General features: G+C 44.6%; 1 protein-coding gene across 4 annotated transcripts in view; it reads right to left on the bottom strand.

The window, feature by feature from the left end:
* The window catches only part of LZTR1 (leucine zipper like post translational regulator 1), a 277,700-nt gene that overhangs the window by 135,648 nt on the left and 124,565 nt on the right, over positions 1–17,487 (bottom strand). For 3 of the 4 annotated variants that reach the window (XM_074936115.1, XM_074936112.1, XM_074936113.1), the window contains exon 10: positions 2,828–2,977. The exons of the other annotated variant lie outside the window; for it this stretch is intronic. In XM_074936115.1, the coding sequence (XP_074792216.1) occupies positions 2,828–2,977 (150 nt within the window). The remainder of the gene's footprint in view (positions 1–2,827; positions 2,978–17,487) is intronic. 4 annotated transcript variants of the gene reach the window in all.

Raw genomic sequence — 17,487 nt, 5'->3', positions numbered from 1 at the left:
CAGTGTTTCACCACCTTCCTAGTGAAATGGTTTTTCTTAATATCCAACCTAGACCTCCTCCACTGCAACGTGAGACCACTGCTGCTTGTTGTGTCATCTGCCACCACTGAAAAGAACCTAGCTCCATCCTCTTTGGAACCCCCCTTCAGGTAGTTGAAGGCTGCTATTAAATCGCCCCTCACTCTTCTCGTAAGCCACTTCAGACAGTGTGACAAGCATAAAACTTTAAGTCCAGGTCTAACTAGGAGCACTTTGCTAGTGTAGCTATGCTGGTATACTACACTGGCAAAGCACTGCTACTGTGAAAACAGCTGAAATCAGCAAAACTGTGCTTATGGCAGTATAGCTTATTCCAGCCCACGCCCTGAGTGAAATAAACTACACGGACAACAGTGCAGTTTCACTGATATAACTGTGTCTACACTATGGGCTTTTAAAAGTGCAGCTGTTAGGCCAAGATCATACCTCTACACATCCTGACCAACATAGCTAAGCCAGCAAAAGTTTGTAGTGCAGACCTGGTCTAAAAGATACATTTGCTGCCTGTAAAATGGGGCTACTCCTGTACAGGGAACCCACTACTTAGTGCGGTGTATGTCCTCCTGTAGTGGTTGGTCTCAAAAGGTAACAGCTGTCTCCTTTGACCAGCTAATATAATGATATCTTTTGCTTAGTGGTCCCCAAATTTTTGAGGGTCAAGCCCCCTTATCCCTGTCCATGCCCCCCGCCCCCTCCCTGGGGCCAGAAGGCATGGCTGGAGCGGGATGCGGACAGGGACTTGATCTGGCCATGATGGATGGAATCACATCTGAATGACTCCATCTTTCCCCTAGGAAAATCCCAGAGGGTAGTTTTCTTGACTGTTCACCCACCTCAATGGCTCTCCTGTACATGATATTGCAGGGTTCTACTATCACTCTTCTCATTCAGAGTGCACAGGGGGCTGATGAGGAAGACAGTGAAGTTGCAGCACCATCAGCATGGTGGCACCTGTCAGCTCTAGGTCTCATTTTCACCCAATCTAATCAGTGTGATCTTCCTCACTTAGAGCCTGAGCCTGACCGAGATAGGGATCTGGATGAAACAGTGTCTGAAGTTCCATCCAGGCACAGCACATTGATCTTGGTAGTTCAGGAGAACTCTTTAGAGGAGATGGCTGCTATAATCCTTGCTCCATCTGTTAAAGTCGTTTGCCTGCTTATTGTTAATCAGATTTACAATTTGGAGCTCCTTTAGCTCTTGGTTGAGACTTTTGCTCTCACATGCAGATTTCTGCAGTCATTTTTGCCTTTTTATCTCCAGGATGGATTATTGCTATACCCTGCTGCGGCTACTCTGAACATCATCTGCATAATTCAGCTACTGTAAAATGCAGCAACGCTTTTACATTTGGGTGCTTCTTGTGAACAGAACAAACTCCACATGTGCTGTCTAGACTATACTAGTTACCAATTCTCTCCATGGTGCTGATCAAGGTACTGATTTGATGTATAAAGCCCTATACAGATTTGGGTTCTGCCTACATTCAATATAGCCTCTCTCTCCATGACCCATCCACGCAGTTGAGATTACAGTCACGTTGTGACAACTATAAAAAGAACGTAAACATTCAAAAGATATTATAATAAACTATAATAACAAATGTTGATGGAAAAAAGCACAAAAAAGAAACAAAAATAACTAAATTAGTCTAAACCAAAAAGCTAAATCAATAAGATTCAAAGACGTTTTAAAATTATGCTTTTCAAAATAAAGGGACATAGAGCTAGAAGATAATGAGCCAAAATTGGTCTGTAAGATATATGAGGTAATTGGTGGACAAAATAATGAAAGGGGGGGGGGGATTCCACTCCCTTTATGGGTCCTTAAAAAAAGATGTTGTGAAAAAAGTATGAATGAACAAATTGGAAGGACAGACAGAGGCTACTAGAGCAAGGTGCCATCATGGTTGCCACCCCCATTGTTTCCTGGGACCTTGGGCCTTCACCTTCCTGATCCTGAGAGGTGTCCTGACCAGAAGAGGCCAGAGAGAGAGGGACCCAGATGACATCAAAACCCCTACTGGCTCCAGTTGAATCCCAAACACCTCCTGCGATCACGAATTACCATCTTTGAGACTGTCAAACAGGGCAGCGGGTTGGAGGGGTGGGGGGATTCCTTCTAAAACAGTCTCCAGCTAAAGGGAAAGGGAACAGCGGATGCTGTTAAAATAAAAGTCTTACTTAATACTTTACATGTCAAAGGCTTTAACTGTTTTTTCTTCTTTTCTGTAACTTTAATAAAAGGTTAAAAGGATGTTTAACAGTATGTTTGCCATGGGACCGAGCAGGCTGAAGCCTCTGTATGCCAAACCCCTGACCTTTTTTTAATACTATTTAATGTTATTCCATCTAAATTAATACAACAATCCCCACATTTGAATTCGATGGGTTGAAAAGTAGAGCATCTATGTGTGTTACAATCAATGTAGTTAAACCTGTCCAAATCTCCAGGTGGAGGCACTTAATTTGATTTAAACCTAGTTTACATCATTTAGCTGAAGTGAATGCCTTAAGTATTTAAAGTGAACCAGTATAAATCAGGGTTAAATTCAATTGAGAGCATCCATGCAGGAGTCTGCACTAGTTTCACTAAACTGATTTAAAACATATGCAAGCTCTTTAAGCTTCTAAATTCATGGTTTACAACTGAGAAGCAAAATGGATCAAGTTAGTTTTCAAAGAAAGAAGGAAAAAGCTGAAAAGAGAAAATGGAAAGGCCTAGTTCTCTCTCTACTGGAGTGGAATTTAGTTTGCAGTATTTCGTTTTTCACGTGCACTCTAGTTACCTCAGAGTCTGCAGTGGGCTGTTGTTTAACTGTTGTTATGCCGAAATCTAAACCAAATACATCTCGAGATTTTTTTAAACCACGTTCTTCTGAGAAGGAAGGAGCATCTTCTGGGGCAGCTACTCTCTCAGCAACTTCTGGATGGGCCACCTGGTTACAAGATTTAAAAATAACAATGTGTAAAAGTATAGATGGGATGCATGAGAAGCTGGACAAAGACCAGGAGTTCTTCTATGGCTGAGGGTCTGAAACATCAGGCTCATACATAAAAAACTTTCAAAATCAGCCCATTGACAACGATATAGTCCTGTTCCAGGCCTGTTAGCTTTTTATCAACAAATAATATTTATTCTTCATTTGCTCTCTGCGATAACAGAGCTACCTCATGATTAGAATTTCAGACATTTAATGCAACATACACAAAGATATTTAGGCTCCTTTCTGCATCTTTAGGAACAACTTAGGCATCACTGTGACATTCTCAAAAACACAGTGCAGTTGCTGCCAAACACTAAGGTGTCTAAGGGCTTGCCTACCCTACCACTAAAGATGCTCTCCCACCGACATAGCTTCGGCCTCCCGTTGGGGTGGAGTAATTACGCTGACGGGAGAGGGCTCTCCTGCCGACACAGCGCATCTTCATCAAGCACACTATATGGGAACAGCTGCATTGATGAAAACATGCCCTAATTTTCTGCCAGGCAGCACTCACAAAGCTCCAGCTGGAGCCCTAGAGGCCCCAGAGTAGGATTCCCAAACTAGGCAAGGGAGTGCCGATTTCCCGTGGAGCCCGTTCCAGAACACCAACAACCTAAGAAAAAGACAACTAGGTGTGGGCAAGTCAAGAATTTTTCAACAGATGTATGTGTGTCTTCCCCGCTGGTTAGGGAGCTCATGCAGGATCTGGGAGACCCAAGGGTCAAATCTCTCTTTGCCTCATTTGGGGCAGGAATTTGGAGCAGGTCGCCCACATCAGTGCCTAACCACCATGCTGCTGGATATTCTAAGAAGGGAGGCCCCACCAAATAAGTTTGAGAACCACTGCACTAGCCAGCCTAGGGGTTAGGTGCTGTAACTCCTAAGTACTTCTTTGGATCAGAGCCTTAAATTATGTTGCCTTACATCCTCTGCCCATTGTTCTGCATGACCAAACTGAGGGCTCCATTTAAAGTATGCAGCAGTAAACTGCAGAATAAACAGAGTGGGTAGCGAGGTGATATTTGTCAGGCATTTTGATTGTTTGGGCCAGATTCTCCCCTGCACCACGATCTGCTTAGTGTAGGAGAGTGGGGAGCAGGCCATCAAGGAGTTGGTAGTGGTAGTATCCTGCTTTGAGCAAGGGATTGGACTAGATGACCTCCTGAGGTCTCTCTTCCAACCCTGATATTCTATGATTCTATGACTCCTGATATACACGGTGGCTTGGAGCAGGTGGAACTGTCCTAACTTTAGTCAAGCTGGCTATGTTCCCCCAAGAGACTATTCTGTAGTTGAAAACTGGTGAAGAGCAGCAGTCTCCCACCCAATGTGCCCCCAAACCACTAATGCCATGATATGTGGTGGGGTAGTTGATGCAGCCGCTGATTATGCCAGCTTTCTGCCAGATGAGAGTCACCCTCCCTCACCACAGGCCAACTCTCAGCTGGCCCCAGCAATGGCCAGATTGTAACTCCTTTGCACTTCTTACAACAGCTCTGATTCCAGGAGGAGTATAGAGCTATTTATCTTCTCATGTCTCTTTTTCAGCAACCTTTGAGAGTGAGATTATATTTTCTTAGCTGTGAAGAACTGGTATTAGTTAGGCTATTATCTCATATTCTGCCATGTTGTTATGTTGGTTTCAATATTTTTATATTATCCATATAAGAATATAAGGACAGCCATACTAGGTCAGACCAAAGGTCCATCTAGCCCAGCATTCTGTCTTCTGATAGTGGCCAATGCCAGGTGCCCCAGACGGAATGAACAGAACAGGCAATCATCAAGTGATCCATCCCCTCTCGCCCATTCCCAGCTTCTGGCAGAGGCTAGGAACACCATCCCTGCCCATCCTGGTTAATAACCATTGATGGACCTATCCTCCATTAAACTTAACTAGTTCTTTTTTTAATCCTGTTATAGTCTTGGCCTTCACAACATCCTCTGGCAAGGAGTTCCACAGGTTGGCTGTGCGTTGTGTAAAAAAATACTTCCTTTTGTTTGTTTTAAACCTGCTGCCTATTAATTTCATTTGGTGACCCCCTAGTCCATGTGTCCATCCCTGGCTGGGATGATTTAGTCGGGGATCGTTCCTGCTTTGAGCAGGGGGTTGGACTAGATGACCTCCTGAGGTCCCTTCCAACCCTGATATTCTATGATTCTATGATGTTATAAGGAGTAAATAACACTCCCTTATTTATTTTCTCCACTAGATACTGAGATTATTTCATTTAGCAATGAAACTGTCCTTGGGTGGACTGTAGCAACTACACACAGTAACCGACCATAAGAGTTAAGGACAGGAAGGGAAAAATCCTGCACCTCAAAGGAACCAGCCAATGGCAGAATATAGTTAGTGTTCCTGCATTCTCTTGCCTCATTCACTACAGATCTTACATTAAGTAAGAATAAGAATGGCATACTAGATTTTTTCCATATAAAATACTTCTACGGATGGTAGCCCAGATTCTCTTGCCCTGAACCAGATCCTTTGAAACTGTAAGCTGGCTAAAGCTGGCCATCTGAGAATTCCCTTGCTGACAATGCCAACATATCCAACTCTCATGCCATCTGCCCATCCTAGTGCAGGGGACATGATGTGAGCAGAAGAAAGCATGTCAGAGGCAGTGGTGGAGTGCATATGTGCTCCACCAATTCTCAGCTGGCAGTTTCTTGGGGACAATAAAGTGTGGCAAAAGCAGCCACTAAATGTTCGGCATTATGCTGGCCATCAATGATTGGCGCACAGAACCAGGGAGCTGTAACTGGCTCCTGGTGCCCCACTGACACTCTTCTACACTGACCTGAGTTCAACATAAGAGACTCTGATCAGCTTTGTCTGGCACACCAATTCTTAGTACTAACAGACAACAAACGTGTAGCTAACTTTCTTAAAAACTGTGCAATATATTGTATTTGAGAAATAGTATGCAATACTGTAATCAGAGTGTATAATATTGCATCTGCACAAGGACACAGAGCTATGTCTGGCCCCCAGCAGAAATCAGAGTAGCCCTTACACTCAGGAACACTTCCCTTGCCCCAAGGGTATTCCTCAGGGGATGTTTCTGCACCCTTAATATCACCATCCCAGTGTAAAGTGGAAGAAGCCTTCTGTCTGCAGGAGATCTCAAATTTACAAAGGCTACTAAAATCCAGTCACTATGCTGTACTCATTGGGAAAAATGAAGTTTAATTCCCAGAAGTTTCTGGAGAAAATCCAAAGATTTAAAAATGTTCCCAAGGAAAAGATGAGACATCAATAACTCATCCAACAAGGGCCCTAATGATATCTCTGGACGTTTTAATTTCTGTTTGACATAATTCGATGGAATATACTGCATAGAGGGAAAAATGCATCAGGTTAATGCTTTAAAAAAAGGCAAAGTATTAACAGTTATCATTGCAAAGGTCTTAATCAATTTTGATATTATCTACTGATGAGTAATTTAAATAGGATGCATTAGGAACAGTGCGTTCTCTTAACATTCTTCATTAAAGCAGTTGCAAGAACAAATTCAGGAAAAAAATTTATACACACAACTTAAAAGTACAATATTTTTTCTACCCAAAGTGCATGCTTAGGCGGCTCATGTATTGCTACCCAAAAGTAGAATTTAAAACTGGGTGGCCAATTTCCCACCGGGCTTGCGGCTTTATAATCTTTGCACTGTAAGTTATCACTGCAGTAGAAAGAGAGAGCCTGAGACATGAGGCTGGCTATAAGGGGCCTGGTGTAAGGCCTGAGGCCTGAACTAAAATCAGGCCCTGCTGAGGTAAAGCAAAGTTAGCAAGAGTCAAGATATAATCAAAAGTCAGGCCCTGTTACAGCACATGCCTACTTACAAGTTCACAGAACCTGGCAGAAACAGGACTGGTATTGCAAAAACACAAGCACTCCTAGGCACTAAAAGTAAACAATTCCAGAAGGTTAGTGCCAGAACACCCTGATACCAAGATATGGTGTAAGCACGCTCCTTGAAGTTGGTACAGGGACACACTGGTCCCTCTTAAAGATAAGGTCAGGATACAGCGTGATGGATAGAGATGTTTTGATCGCACCAACATATACATGGTAAAGAGTAGTAACCATGTCAGAAGGGCAATATGTAACTTGTTTGTATCAGTGTATAAAGAGGGGTCTTAGAGGCAATGTCTTTGTCTGACCGACGGGGGAATGGAAAGTCCTGCCGTTCACTGAGCTGGTACACATGTGTTAGTGGTCCTGTAGAGTCTACACGATACTAGGACCATGCTTTGTCAACAATAAACCTGGCTGAGTGCCTTCGCTACTGAAACGACTCTGTGGTCTTCTTGTGCAATTCAATCATAGAATCATAGAATATCAGGGTTGGAAGGGACCCCAGAAGGTCATCTAGTCCAACCCCCTGCTCGAAGCAGGACCAATTCCCAGTTAAATCATCCCAGCCAGGGCTTTGTCAAGCCTGACCTTAAAAACCTCTAAGGAAGGAGATTCTACCACCTCCCTAGGTAACGCATTCCAGTGTTTCACCACCCTCTTAGTGAAAAAGTTTTTCCTAATATCCAATCTAAACCTCCCCCATTGCAACTTGAGACCATTACTCCTCGTTCTGTCATCTGCTACCATTGAGAACAGTCTAGAGCCATCCTCTTTGGAACCCCCTTTCAGGTAGTTGAAAGCAGCTATCAAATCCCCCCTCATTCTTCTCTTCTGCAGACTAAACAATCCCAGCTCCCTCAGCCTCTCCTCATAAGTCATGTGCTCTAGACCCCTAATCATTTTTGTTGCCCTTCGCTGGACTCTCTCCAATTTATCCACATCCTTCTTGTAGTGTGGGGCCCAAAACTGGACACAGTACTCCAGATGAGGCCTCACCAGTGTCGAATAGAGGGGAACGATCACATCCCTCGATCTGCTGGCTATGCCCCTACTTATACATCCCAAAATGCCATTGGCCTTCTTGGCAACAAGGGCACACTGTTGACTCATATCCAGCTTCTCGTCCACTGTCACCCCTAGGTCCTTTTCCGCAGAACTGCTGCCTAGCCATTCGGTCCCTAGTCTGTAGCGGTGCATTGGATTCTTCCATCCTAAGTGCAGGACCCTGCACTTATCCTTATTGAACCTCATCAGATTTCTTTTGGCCCAATCCTCCAATTTGTCTAGGTCCTTCTGTATCCTATCCCTCCCCTCCAGCGTCAAGGTCTGCTGCGTCAGCTATCTGCACAGAGCTGGCACAGCACACATCAAGAACAAACACACAGCCAACAATTGACAACAATCATTATGATCACATAGTCTGACCTCCTGTTTAACACAAGACACAGGAATTCCTTGAATTAATTCCTATTTGAACTAGAGAATATCTTTAAGACAACCCTCCAACCTTGATTTAAAAATGGTCAGTGATGGACAACCAACTGTGAACCCTGGTAAATTGTTCTAATGATTAATTACTTTCACTGCTAAAAAAAAAAAAGTGCTCCTTATTTCCATTCTAAACTTGTCTAGCTTCACCTTTCAGCCACTGGATCTTGTTATACCTTTGTGTGCTCGGCTGAAGAATCCATTATTATCAATTTTTGTCTCACATGTAGGTACTTACAGACCATGATCCAGTCACCCTTAACCTTCTTTTTTGTTAAATTAAACAGAGTAAGCTCCTTGAGTGTCTCACCATAAGGCATGTTTTCTAATCCTTTAATCATTCTTGTGGCTCTTTTCTGACCTCTCTCCAATTTACCAACATCCTTCTTGAACTGTCGACACCAGTACTGAACACTATTTCAGCAGTGGTTGCACCAGTGAGAAATACAAAGGTAATATATTCTCTCTACTCAATATTCTCCTGGTTTATGTATATATAATATTTATTCACATTGGTTCTCTTTGCCACAGAGTCACACTGGAACTCATGTTCACTGAACCCAACCTAAACCTAAAGAAAATCCCCCTGCTACTCTTGTGCACTTTCCCTACTGTTCTCCACATGCTTTAGGAGGATACAGTCCTATGCTTTCTCACACAGATAAGTTGGGGGCATTGATCAATAGGCATAAAGTTTGGGTTTTTTGGGGTGTGATATCGGAGGTACTGCCATAACTGATTTAATAATTAAACTTAGTGTTTGCTACTCTAATTGTGGTTTATTAATTTTGGACCTACATTTTATTGCTTATTAGGCATTATTTTAATACTGTTTTTTAATTTATATTAATAGATTTTTAGACTAATTTTTAAAAGATTATAGTTTAATAAGTACAGATTTACAAAAACAAAATAACTATTAAAAATCAACAAAAATTTTAGTTACCTTTACATCAGCCTAAAATTATTAAAAACCCTAAATTAATAAAAAAAAATCCTGTAATATAACAAACACTAAACAAATGTAATTCCAAATAAAAATAAATATTTAATTCAAATAAAAATAATCCAAGTACAAATAGCTACTCTATTATTAAAAAAAACCTAAAAATTAAGCCAAAAACTAATTTTCAAACATTTAAATAAAACACAGTTATTAAAACAAACGTCTACAAGAAATTACAAAATAAATTGCATCTTCATCAATAAAATATCAGCAAAATCTTAAACTAATATTTCTTACTTTAAAAAAAATACAGTATCTTTAAAAACTCCATAATAGCTCAGCAAAAAACTAAATATTAAACAAAAAAAACCCCAAATTATTTCTAAATATTATTAAAAAATTTAAACAAACCAAACACAGATCAAACACAGCCTCAATATAAAAAGCATAATTTTAAGGTGCATCAAAAAATAAAATTCTCAAATACAGAGCCCTCTACTTAGACAAATAAACCCTAAAGCAAACCCAATAAGTAAAATCCTAAAAAAAGATAAAAACCTATAAAACAATCCAATTCACAGCACCAGGAAATACCGTATTGATTTTACGGGCCAAAAGAGTTAAGGTTTGGGGGATTGAGGTTTTTTGTTTTGTTTTTTAAACTAAGACTTGTTGTTGGGTTTTTTTTGGCAAAGAACACTCAAAAGCATTTATTTTAAATTTGGAAGATTATAGATTAAACATAAAAAACAAGAAATTACAACAAGCATTTAAATTGAAACTGAAACTGAGTAACTATGCAAAATAAACCATTAAAATACATTTTAAAAATTTTGAGGTAAAATATTAGTGTCTTATTTTCACCAACAACAATTCTTTGACGGAAAGAAAAGGGTTAATTTTACTCTCAGTCCTGGTGTGTGAAGGGTATTCACTTTTTGTGTTTTTAACAGACAGAAACACAAAGTAGAGAACAGACGGGATAGAAAAGGGAGGGGGGAATACGGTTTTTGTTTATATTTTTGGAGCACTGGACAGCTGGTCAGTCATGAATAGATACTTTAGGCTGGCAGGTGAGCCATGACACTTGTTGCGTGGACCCTGGCTCACATTCCACTTAGGGATCTTTTTTTTTTTTTCCAAACAGGGCATCGCTGGATGGGCCTTTGATTTTGCTATGCTGGTGTTTGCAGTACAGTGGGTTTGAGGATTCGATGAAAAAGCTGACCGAGTGAGGATAGAAGGAAACATGGGTGGTGGGTACAATAGGCCAGGGGAGGCTAACTCGCCTAAACAAAGCCCAGACCCTGCCCATGCTCCGCCCTGTCGCCCATCATAGAATCACAGAATATCACGGTTGGAAGGAACCACAGGAGGTCATCTAGTCCAACCCCCTGCTCAAAGCAGGACCAAGCCCCAACTAAATCATCCCAGCCAGGGCTTTGTCAAGCCTGACCTTAAAAATATCTAAGGAAGGAGATTCCACTAGCTCCCTAGGTAACGCATTCCAGTGCTTCACCACGCTCCTAGTGAAAAAGTTTTTCCTAATATCCAACCTAAACCTCCTCCACTGCAGACCATTACTCCTCGTTCTGTCATCTGCTACCACTGAGAACAGTCTAGATCCATCCTCTTTGGAACCCCTTTTCAGGTAGTTGAAAGCAGCTATCAAACCCCCCCTCATTCTTCTCTTCTGCAGACTAAATAATCCCAGTTCCCTCAGCCTCTCCTCGTAAATCATGTGTTCCAGGCTCCTAATCATTTTTGTTGCCCTCTGCTGGACTCTTTCCAAAACTGGACACAGTACTCCAGATGAGGCCTCACCAATATCGAATAGAGGGGAACGATCATGTCCCTCGATCTGCTGGCAATGCCCCTACATATACATCCCAAAATGCCACTGGTCTTCTTGGCAACAAGAGCACACTGTTGACTCATATCCAGCTTCTCGTCCACTGTAACCCCTAGGTCCTTTTCTGCAGAACTGCTGCCTAGCCATTCAGTCCCTAGTCTGTAGCGGTGCATGGGATTCTTCCGTCCTAAGTGCAGGACTCTGCATTTGTCCTTGTTGAACCTCATCAGATTTCTTTTGGCCCAATACTCTAATTTGTCTAGGGCCCTCTGTATCCTATCTCTACCCTCCAGCGTATCTACCTCTCCTCCCAGTTTAGTGTCATCTGCAAACTTGTTGTGGGTGCAATCCTCGCTATCCTCCAGATCATTAATGAAGGTATTGAACAAAACCGGCCCCAGGACCGACCCTTGGGGCACTCCGCTAGATACCGGCTGCCATCCAGACATGGAGCCATTGATCACTACCCGTTGAGCCCGACAATCTAGCCAGTTTTCTGTCCACCTTATAGTCCATTCATCCACAGAACCAGTAATCTCATCATAAAAGGCTATTAGATTAGTCAGGCATGACTTGCCCTTGGTGAATCCATACTAACTCTTCCTGATCACTTTCCTCTCCTCTAAGTGCTTCAGAATTGATTCCTTGAGGACTGCTCCATGATTTTTTCAGGGACTGAGGTGAGGCTGACTGGCCTGTAGTTCCTTGGATCCTCCTCCTTCCCTTTTTTAATGTTGGCCACTACATTAGCCTTTTTCCAGTCGTCTGGGACCTCCCCCGATCGCCATGAGTTTTCAAAGATAATGGCCAATGGCTCTGCAATCACATCCACCAACTCCTTTAGCACTCTCGGATGCAACGCATCCTGCCCCATGGACTTGTGCTCGTCCAGCTTTTCTAAATAGTCCTGAACCACTTCTTTCTCCACAGACGGCTGGACACCTCCTCCCCATGCTGTGCTGCCTAGTGCAGTAGTTGCTCACACTTCTAAACTTAATCCAGAAGCTCTCAGGTTTTTCTGCAGTTTCATAACGGAGCTCTGAGCAGTCGTACTGCTCGCTTACATACAATGCAATTCCCCGACCTTTTCTGCCCTGCCTGTCCTTCCTGAACAGTTTATATGACATGTACTCCAGTCATGTGAGTTATCCCACCAAGTCTCTGTTATTCCAATCACATCATAATTCTTTGACTGTGCCAGGACTTCCAGTTCTCCCTGTTTGTTTCCCAGGATTCTTGCATTTGTGTATAGGCACTTGAGATAACTTGCTGATTGTCCCGCTTTCTCAGTATGAGGCAGGAGCCCGCCCCTCTCACGCTCTCCTGCTCGTGCTTCCTCCCGGTATCCTACTTACCTCGGGGCTTTGTTCTCCTTCCCCTGGTGAACCTAGTTTAAAGCCTTCCTCACTAGGTTAGCCAGACTGCTTGGGAAGATGCTCTTCCCTCTCTTCATTAGATGGAGCCTGTCTCTGCCTAGCACTCCTCCTTCTTGGAGCACCATCCCATGGTCAAAGAATCTAATTGGCTAATGTAGTGCCAATCTTTAAAAAAGGGAAGAAGGAGGATCCTGGGAACTACAGGCCAGTCAGCCTCACCTCAGTCCCTGGAAAAATCATGGAGCAGGTCCTCAAAGAATCAATCCTGAAGCACTTACATGAGAGGAAAGTGATCAGGAACAGTCAGCATGGATTCACCAAGGGAAGGTCATGCCTGACTAATCTAATAGCCTTTTATGATGAGATTACTGGTTCTGTGGATGAAGGGAAAGCAGTGGATGTATTGTTTCTTGACTTTAGCAAAGCTTTTGACACGGTCTCCCACAGTATTCTTGTCAGCAAGTTAAGGAAGTATGGGCTGGATGAATGCACTATAAGGTGGGTAGAAAGCTGGCTAGATTGTCGGGCTCAACGGGTAGTGATCAATGGCTCCATGTCTAGTTGGCAGCCGGTGTCAAGTGGAGTGCCCCAGGGGTCGGTCCTGGGGCCGGTTTTGTTCAATATCATAGAATCATAGAATATCAGGGTTGGAAGGGACCCCAGAAGGTCATCTAGTCCAACCCCCTGCTCGAAGCAGGACCAATTCCCAGTTAAATCATCCCAGCCAGGGCTTTGTCAAGCCTGACCTTAAAAACCTCTAAGGAAGGAGATTCTACCACCTCCCTAGGTAACGCATTCCAGTGTTTCACCACCCTCTTAGTGAAAAAGTTTTTCCTAATATCCAATCTAAACCTCCCCCATTGCAACTTGAGACCATTACTCCTCGTTCTGTCATCTGCTACCATTGAGAACAGTCTAGAGCCATCCTCTTTGGAACCCCCTTTCAGGTAGTTGAAAGCAGCTATCAAATCCCCCCTCATTCTTCTCTTCTGCAGACTAAACAATCCCAGCTCCCTCAGCCTCTCCTCATAAGTCATGTGCTCTAGACCCCTAATCATTTTTGTTGCCCTTCGCTGGACTCTCTCCAATTTATCCACATCCTTCTTGTAGTGTGGGGCCCAAAACTGGACACAGTACTCCAGATGAGGCCTCACCAGTGTCGAATAGAGGGGAACGATCACGTCCCTCGATCTGCTCGCTATGCCCCTACTTATACATCCCAAAATGCCATTGGCCTTCTTGGCAACAAGGGCACACTGTTGACTCATATCCAGCTTCTCGTCCACTGTCACCCCTAGGTCCTTTTCCGCAGAACTGCTGCCTAGCCATTCGGTCCCTAGTCTGTAGCGGTGCATTGGATTCTTCCATCCTAAGTGCAGGACCCTGCACTTATCCTTATTGAACCTCATCAGATTTCTTTTGGCCCAATCCTCCAATTTGTCTAGGGCCCTCTGTATCCTATCCCTCCCCTCCAGCGTATCTACCACTCCTCCCAGTTTAGTATCATCTGCAAATTTGCTGAGAGTGCAATCCACACCATCCTCCAGATCATTTACGAAGATATTGAACAAAACCGGCCCCAGGACCGACCCCTGGGGCACTCCACTTGACACCGGCTGCCAACTAGACATGGAGCCATTTATCACTACCCGTTGAGCCCGACAATCTAGCCAGCTTTCTACCCACCTTATAGTGCATTCATCCAGCCCATACTTCTTTAACTTGCTGACAAGAATACTGTGGGAGACCGTGTCAAAAGCTTTGCTAAAGTCAAGAAACAATACATCCACTGCTTTCCCTTCATCCACAGAACCAGTAATCTCATCATAAAAGGCGATTAGATTAGTCAGGCATGACCTTCCCTTGGTGAATCCATGCTGACTGTTCCTGATCACTTTCCTCTCATGTAAGTGCTTCAGGATTGATTCTTTGAGGACCTGCTCCATGATTTTTCCAGGGACTGAGGTGAGGCTGACTGGCCTGTAGTTCCCAGGATCCTCCTTCTTCCCTTTTTTAAAGATTGGCACTACATTAGCCTTTTTCCAGTCATCCGGGACTTCCCCCGTTCGCCACGAGTTTTCAAAGATAATGGCCAAGGGCTCTGCAATCACAGCCGCCAATTCCTTCAGCACTCTCGGATGTAACTCGTCCGGCCCCATGGACTTGTGCACGTCCAGCTTTTCTAAATAGTCCCTAACCACCTCTATCTCCACAGAGGGCTGTCCATCTCTTCTCCATTCTGTGATGCCCAGCGCAGCAGTCTGGGAGCTGACCTTGTTAGTGAAAACAGAGGCAAAAAAAGCATTGAGTACATTAGCTTTTTCCACATCCTCTGTCACTAGGTTGCCTCCCTCATTCAGTAAGGGGCCCACACTTTCCTTGGCTTTCTTCTTGTTGCCAACATACCTGAAGAAACCCTTCTTGTTACTCTTGACATCTCTTGCTAGCTGCAGCTCCAGGTGCGATTTGGCCCTCCTTATATCTTTCCTACATGCCCGAGCAATATTTTTATACTCTTCCCTGGTCATATGTCCAACCTTCCACTTCTTGTAAGCTTCTTTTTTATGTTTAAGATCCGCTAGGATTTCACCATTAAATATCTTCATAAATGATCTGGAGGATGGTGTGGATTGCACTCTCAGCAAATTTGCGGATGATACTAAACTGGGAGGAGTGGTAGAAACGCTGGAGGGGAGGGATAGGATACAGAAGGACCTAGACAAATTGGAGGATTGGGCCAAAAGAAATCTGATGAGGTTCAATAAGGATAAGTGCAGGGTCCTGCACTTAGGATGGAAGAATCCAATGCACCGCTACAGACTAGGGACCGAATGGCTAGGCAGCAGTTCTGCAGAAAAGGACCTAGGGGTGACAGTGGACGAGAAGCTGGATATGAGTCAGCAGTGTGCCCTTGTTGCCAAGAAGGCCAATGGCATTTTGGGATGTATAAGTAGGGGCATAGCGAGCAGATCGAGGGACGTGATCGTTCCCCTCTATTCGACACTGGTGAGGCCTCATCTGGAGTACTGTGTCCAGTTTTGGGCCCCACACTACAAGAAGGATGTGGATAAATTGGAGAGAGTCCAGCGAAGGGCAACAAAAATGATTAGGGGTCTAGAGCACATGACTTATGAGGAGAGGCTGAGGGAGCTGGGATTGTTTAGTCTGCGGAAGAGAAGAATGAGGGGGGATTTGATAGCTGCTTTCAACTACCTGAAAGGGGGTTCCAAAGAGGATGGCTCTAGACTGTTCTCAAATGGTAGCAGATGACAGAACGAGGAGTAATGGTCTCAAGTTGCAATGGGGGAGGTTTAGATTGGATATTAGGAAAAACTTTTTCACTAAGAGGGTGGTGAAACACTGGAATGCGTTACCTAGGGAGGTGGTAGAATCTCCTTCCTTAGAGGTTTTTAAGGTCAGGCTTGACAAAGCCCTGGCTGGGATGATTTAACTGGGAATTGGTCCTGCTTCGAGCAGGGGGTTGGACTAGATGACCTTCTGGGGTCCCTTCCAACCCTGATATTCTATGATTCTATGAATCCAAAGTCTTCTCTCCAACACCACCTGCGTAGCCATTCATTGACTTCCACGATTCAACGGTCTCTACCCAGGCCTTTTCCTTCCATGGGGAGGATGGACGAAAACACCACTTGCGCCTCAAACTCCTTTATCCTTCTTCCCAGAGCCACGTAGTCTACAGGTCTAGGTCAAGGTCATTCTTGGCAGGATCACTGGTGCCCAAATGGAGAAGCAGGAAGGTGTAGCGATCCGAGGGCTTGATAAGTCTCGGCAGTCTCTCTGTCATATTGTGAATCCTGGCAAGCAGCAGACTTCTCGGTTTTCCGGTGGAGGAGGCAGATAGATGACTCAGTCCCCCTCAGGAAAGAGTCCCTGACCACCACGATTCGCCTCCTTCTCTTGGGAGCGGTGGTCGTGGAACCCACATCCCAAGGACAGTGCATCTCTTGCCTTCCAATCGGCGAAGTCTCCTTCTGTTCCCTTCCCTCAGATGTATCATGTAGTCCACTCTCCGCATTAGTACCTGTGGAGAGAACATGAAAATGGTTGCTTACCTGTATCTGCATTGCTGGTACATGGACGCTCCCCTTTGTTTTTCTGGAGGTCACATGCTGCCAAATTTCTTCCCCGTCCTTCTGTCCCTTCTGCGCAGTCTGCTCTGAATCTTCAGAATGTTGTGTCTGTAGAAGCATATCCTGACGTCTGTCCAGGAAATTTTCAGTTTCTCTTATGCATCGATACTTGTTTCTCCAGATCTTGAAACTTCTCTTCCAATATGGAGATGAGCTTGCCTCCTTGGTGCCCAAGCTGGCGGGAGCTCAGCTCTGTTGCCAGCCGGAGGTAAGAAGGCCGGCACTGGGGGCGACCCAGCACTGAGTCTGGCCGGCAGCCCAGCACTGGGGCAGACGCTGTGGCTGGCCAGCGGCCTGGGAGTAGCTCGGCAGCCTGGCGCTGGAGACTGGTGGGTGGCCCGGTGCTGGGGCCCAGCACTGAGGCCAGGCCAGCGCTGGGGGCTAATGCTGAGGCCGGCCAGTGGCTTGGCACTGGTGCCGGCTGGGGGCCCATGGTGGTTCGGCCGGGGCTCTTCTGGCTGTGGGGGCGCAGAGGGGAGAAAGACGGGCACTCAGGGCTTCAGCAGACAGGGAGTAGGGGTGGGGCCTTGAGCACAAGTGGCCGGGCCGCGTAGCTAGCCTCCCAGAAGGGGACCTCACATGCCACCCATGGAAGGAAATATAATTGGGCAGAAAGTAACATACAAAAAGTGAAAGGAGACAGAATAGGGTCTTATGTGACTCTGATTGGAGCCCCTGACAATTAGGTAAGAAAGTCCTTCAGTCTTGTCTACTCTTTCTTTCTCGGGGTCAGGGAAGATGAGATAAGCTGGGCTGAGACAAGTTGAGCTGAGATGCCATGGTGCTT

Source organism: Natator depressus, chromosome 21 (genome assembly GCF_965152275.1).
Source record: "Natator depressus isolate rNatDep1 chromosome 21, rNatDep2.hap1, whole genome shotgun sequence".
Lineage (NCBI taxonomy): Eukaryota > Metazoa > Chordata > Testudines > Cheloniidae > Natator > Natator depressus.
This window is presented reverse-complemented; position numbering and strand designations above follow the sequence as displayed.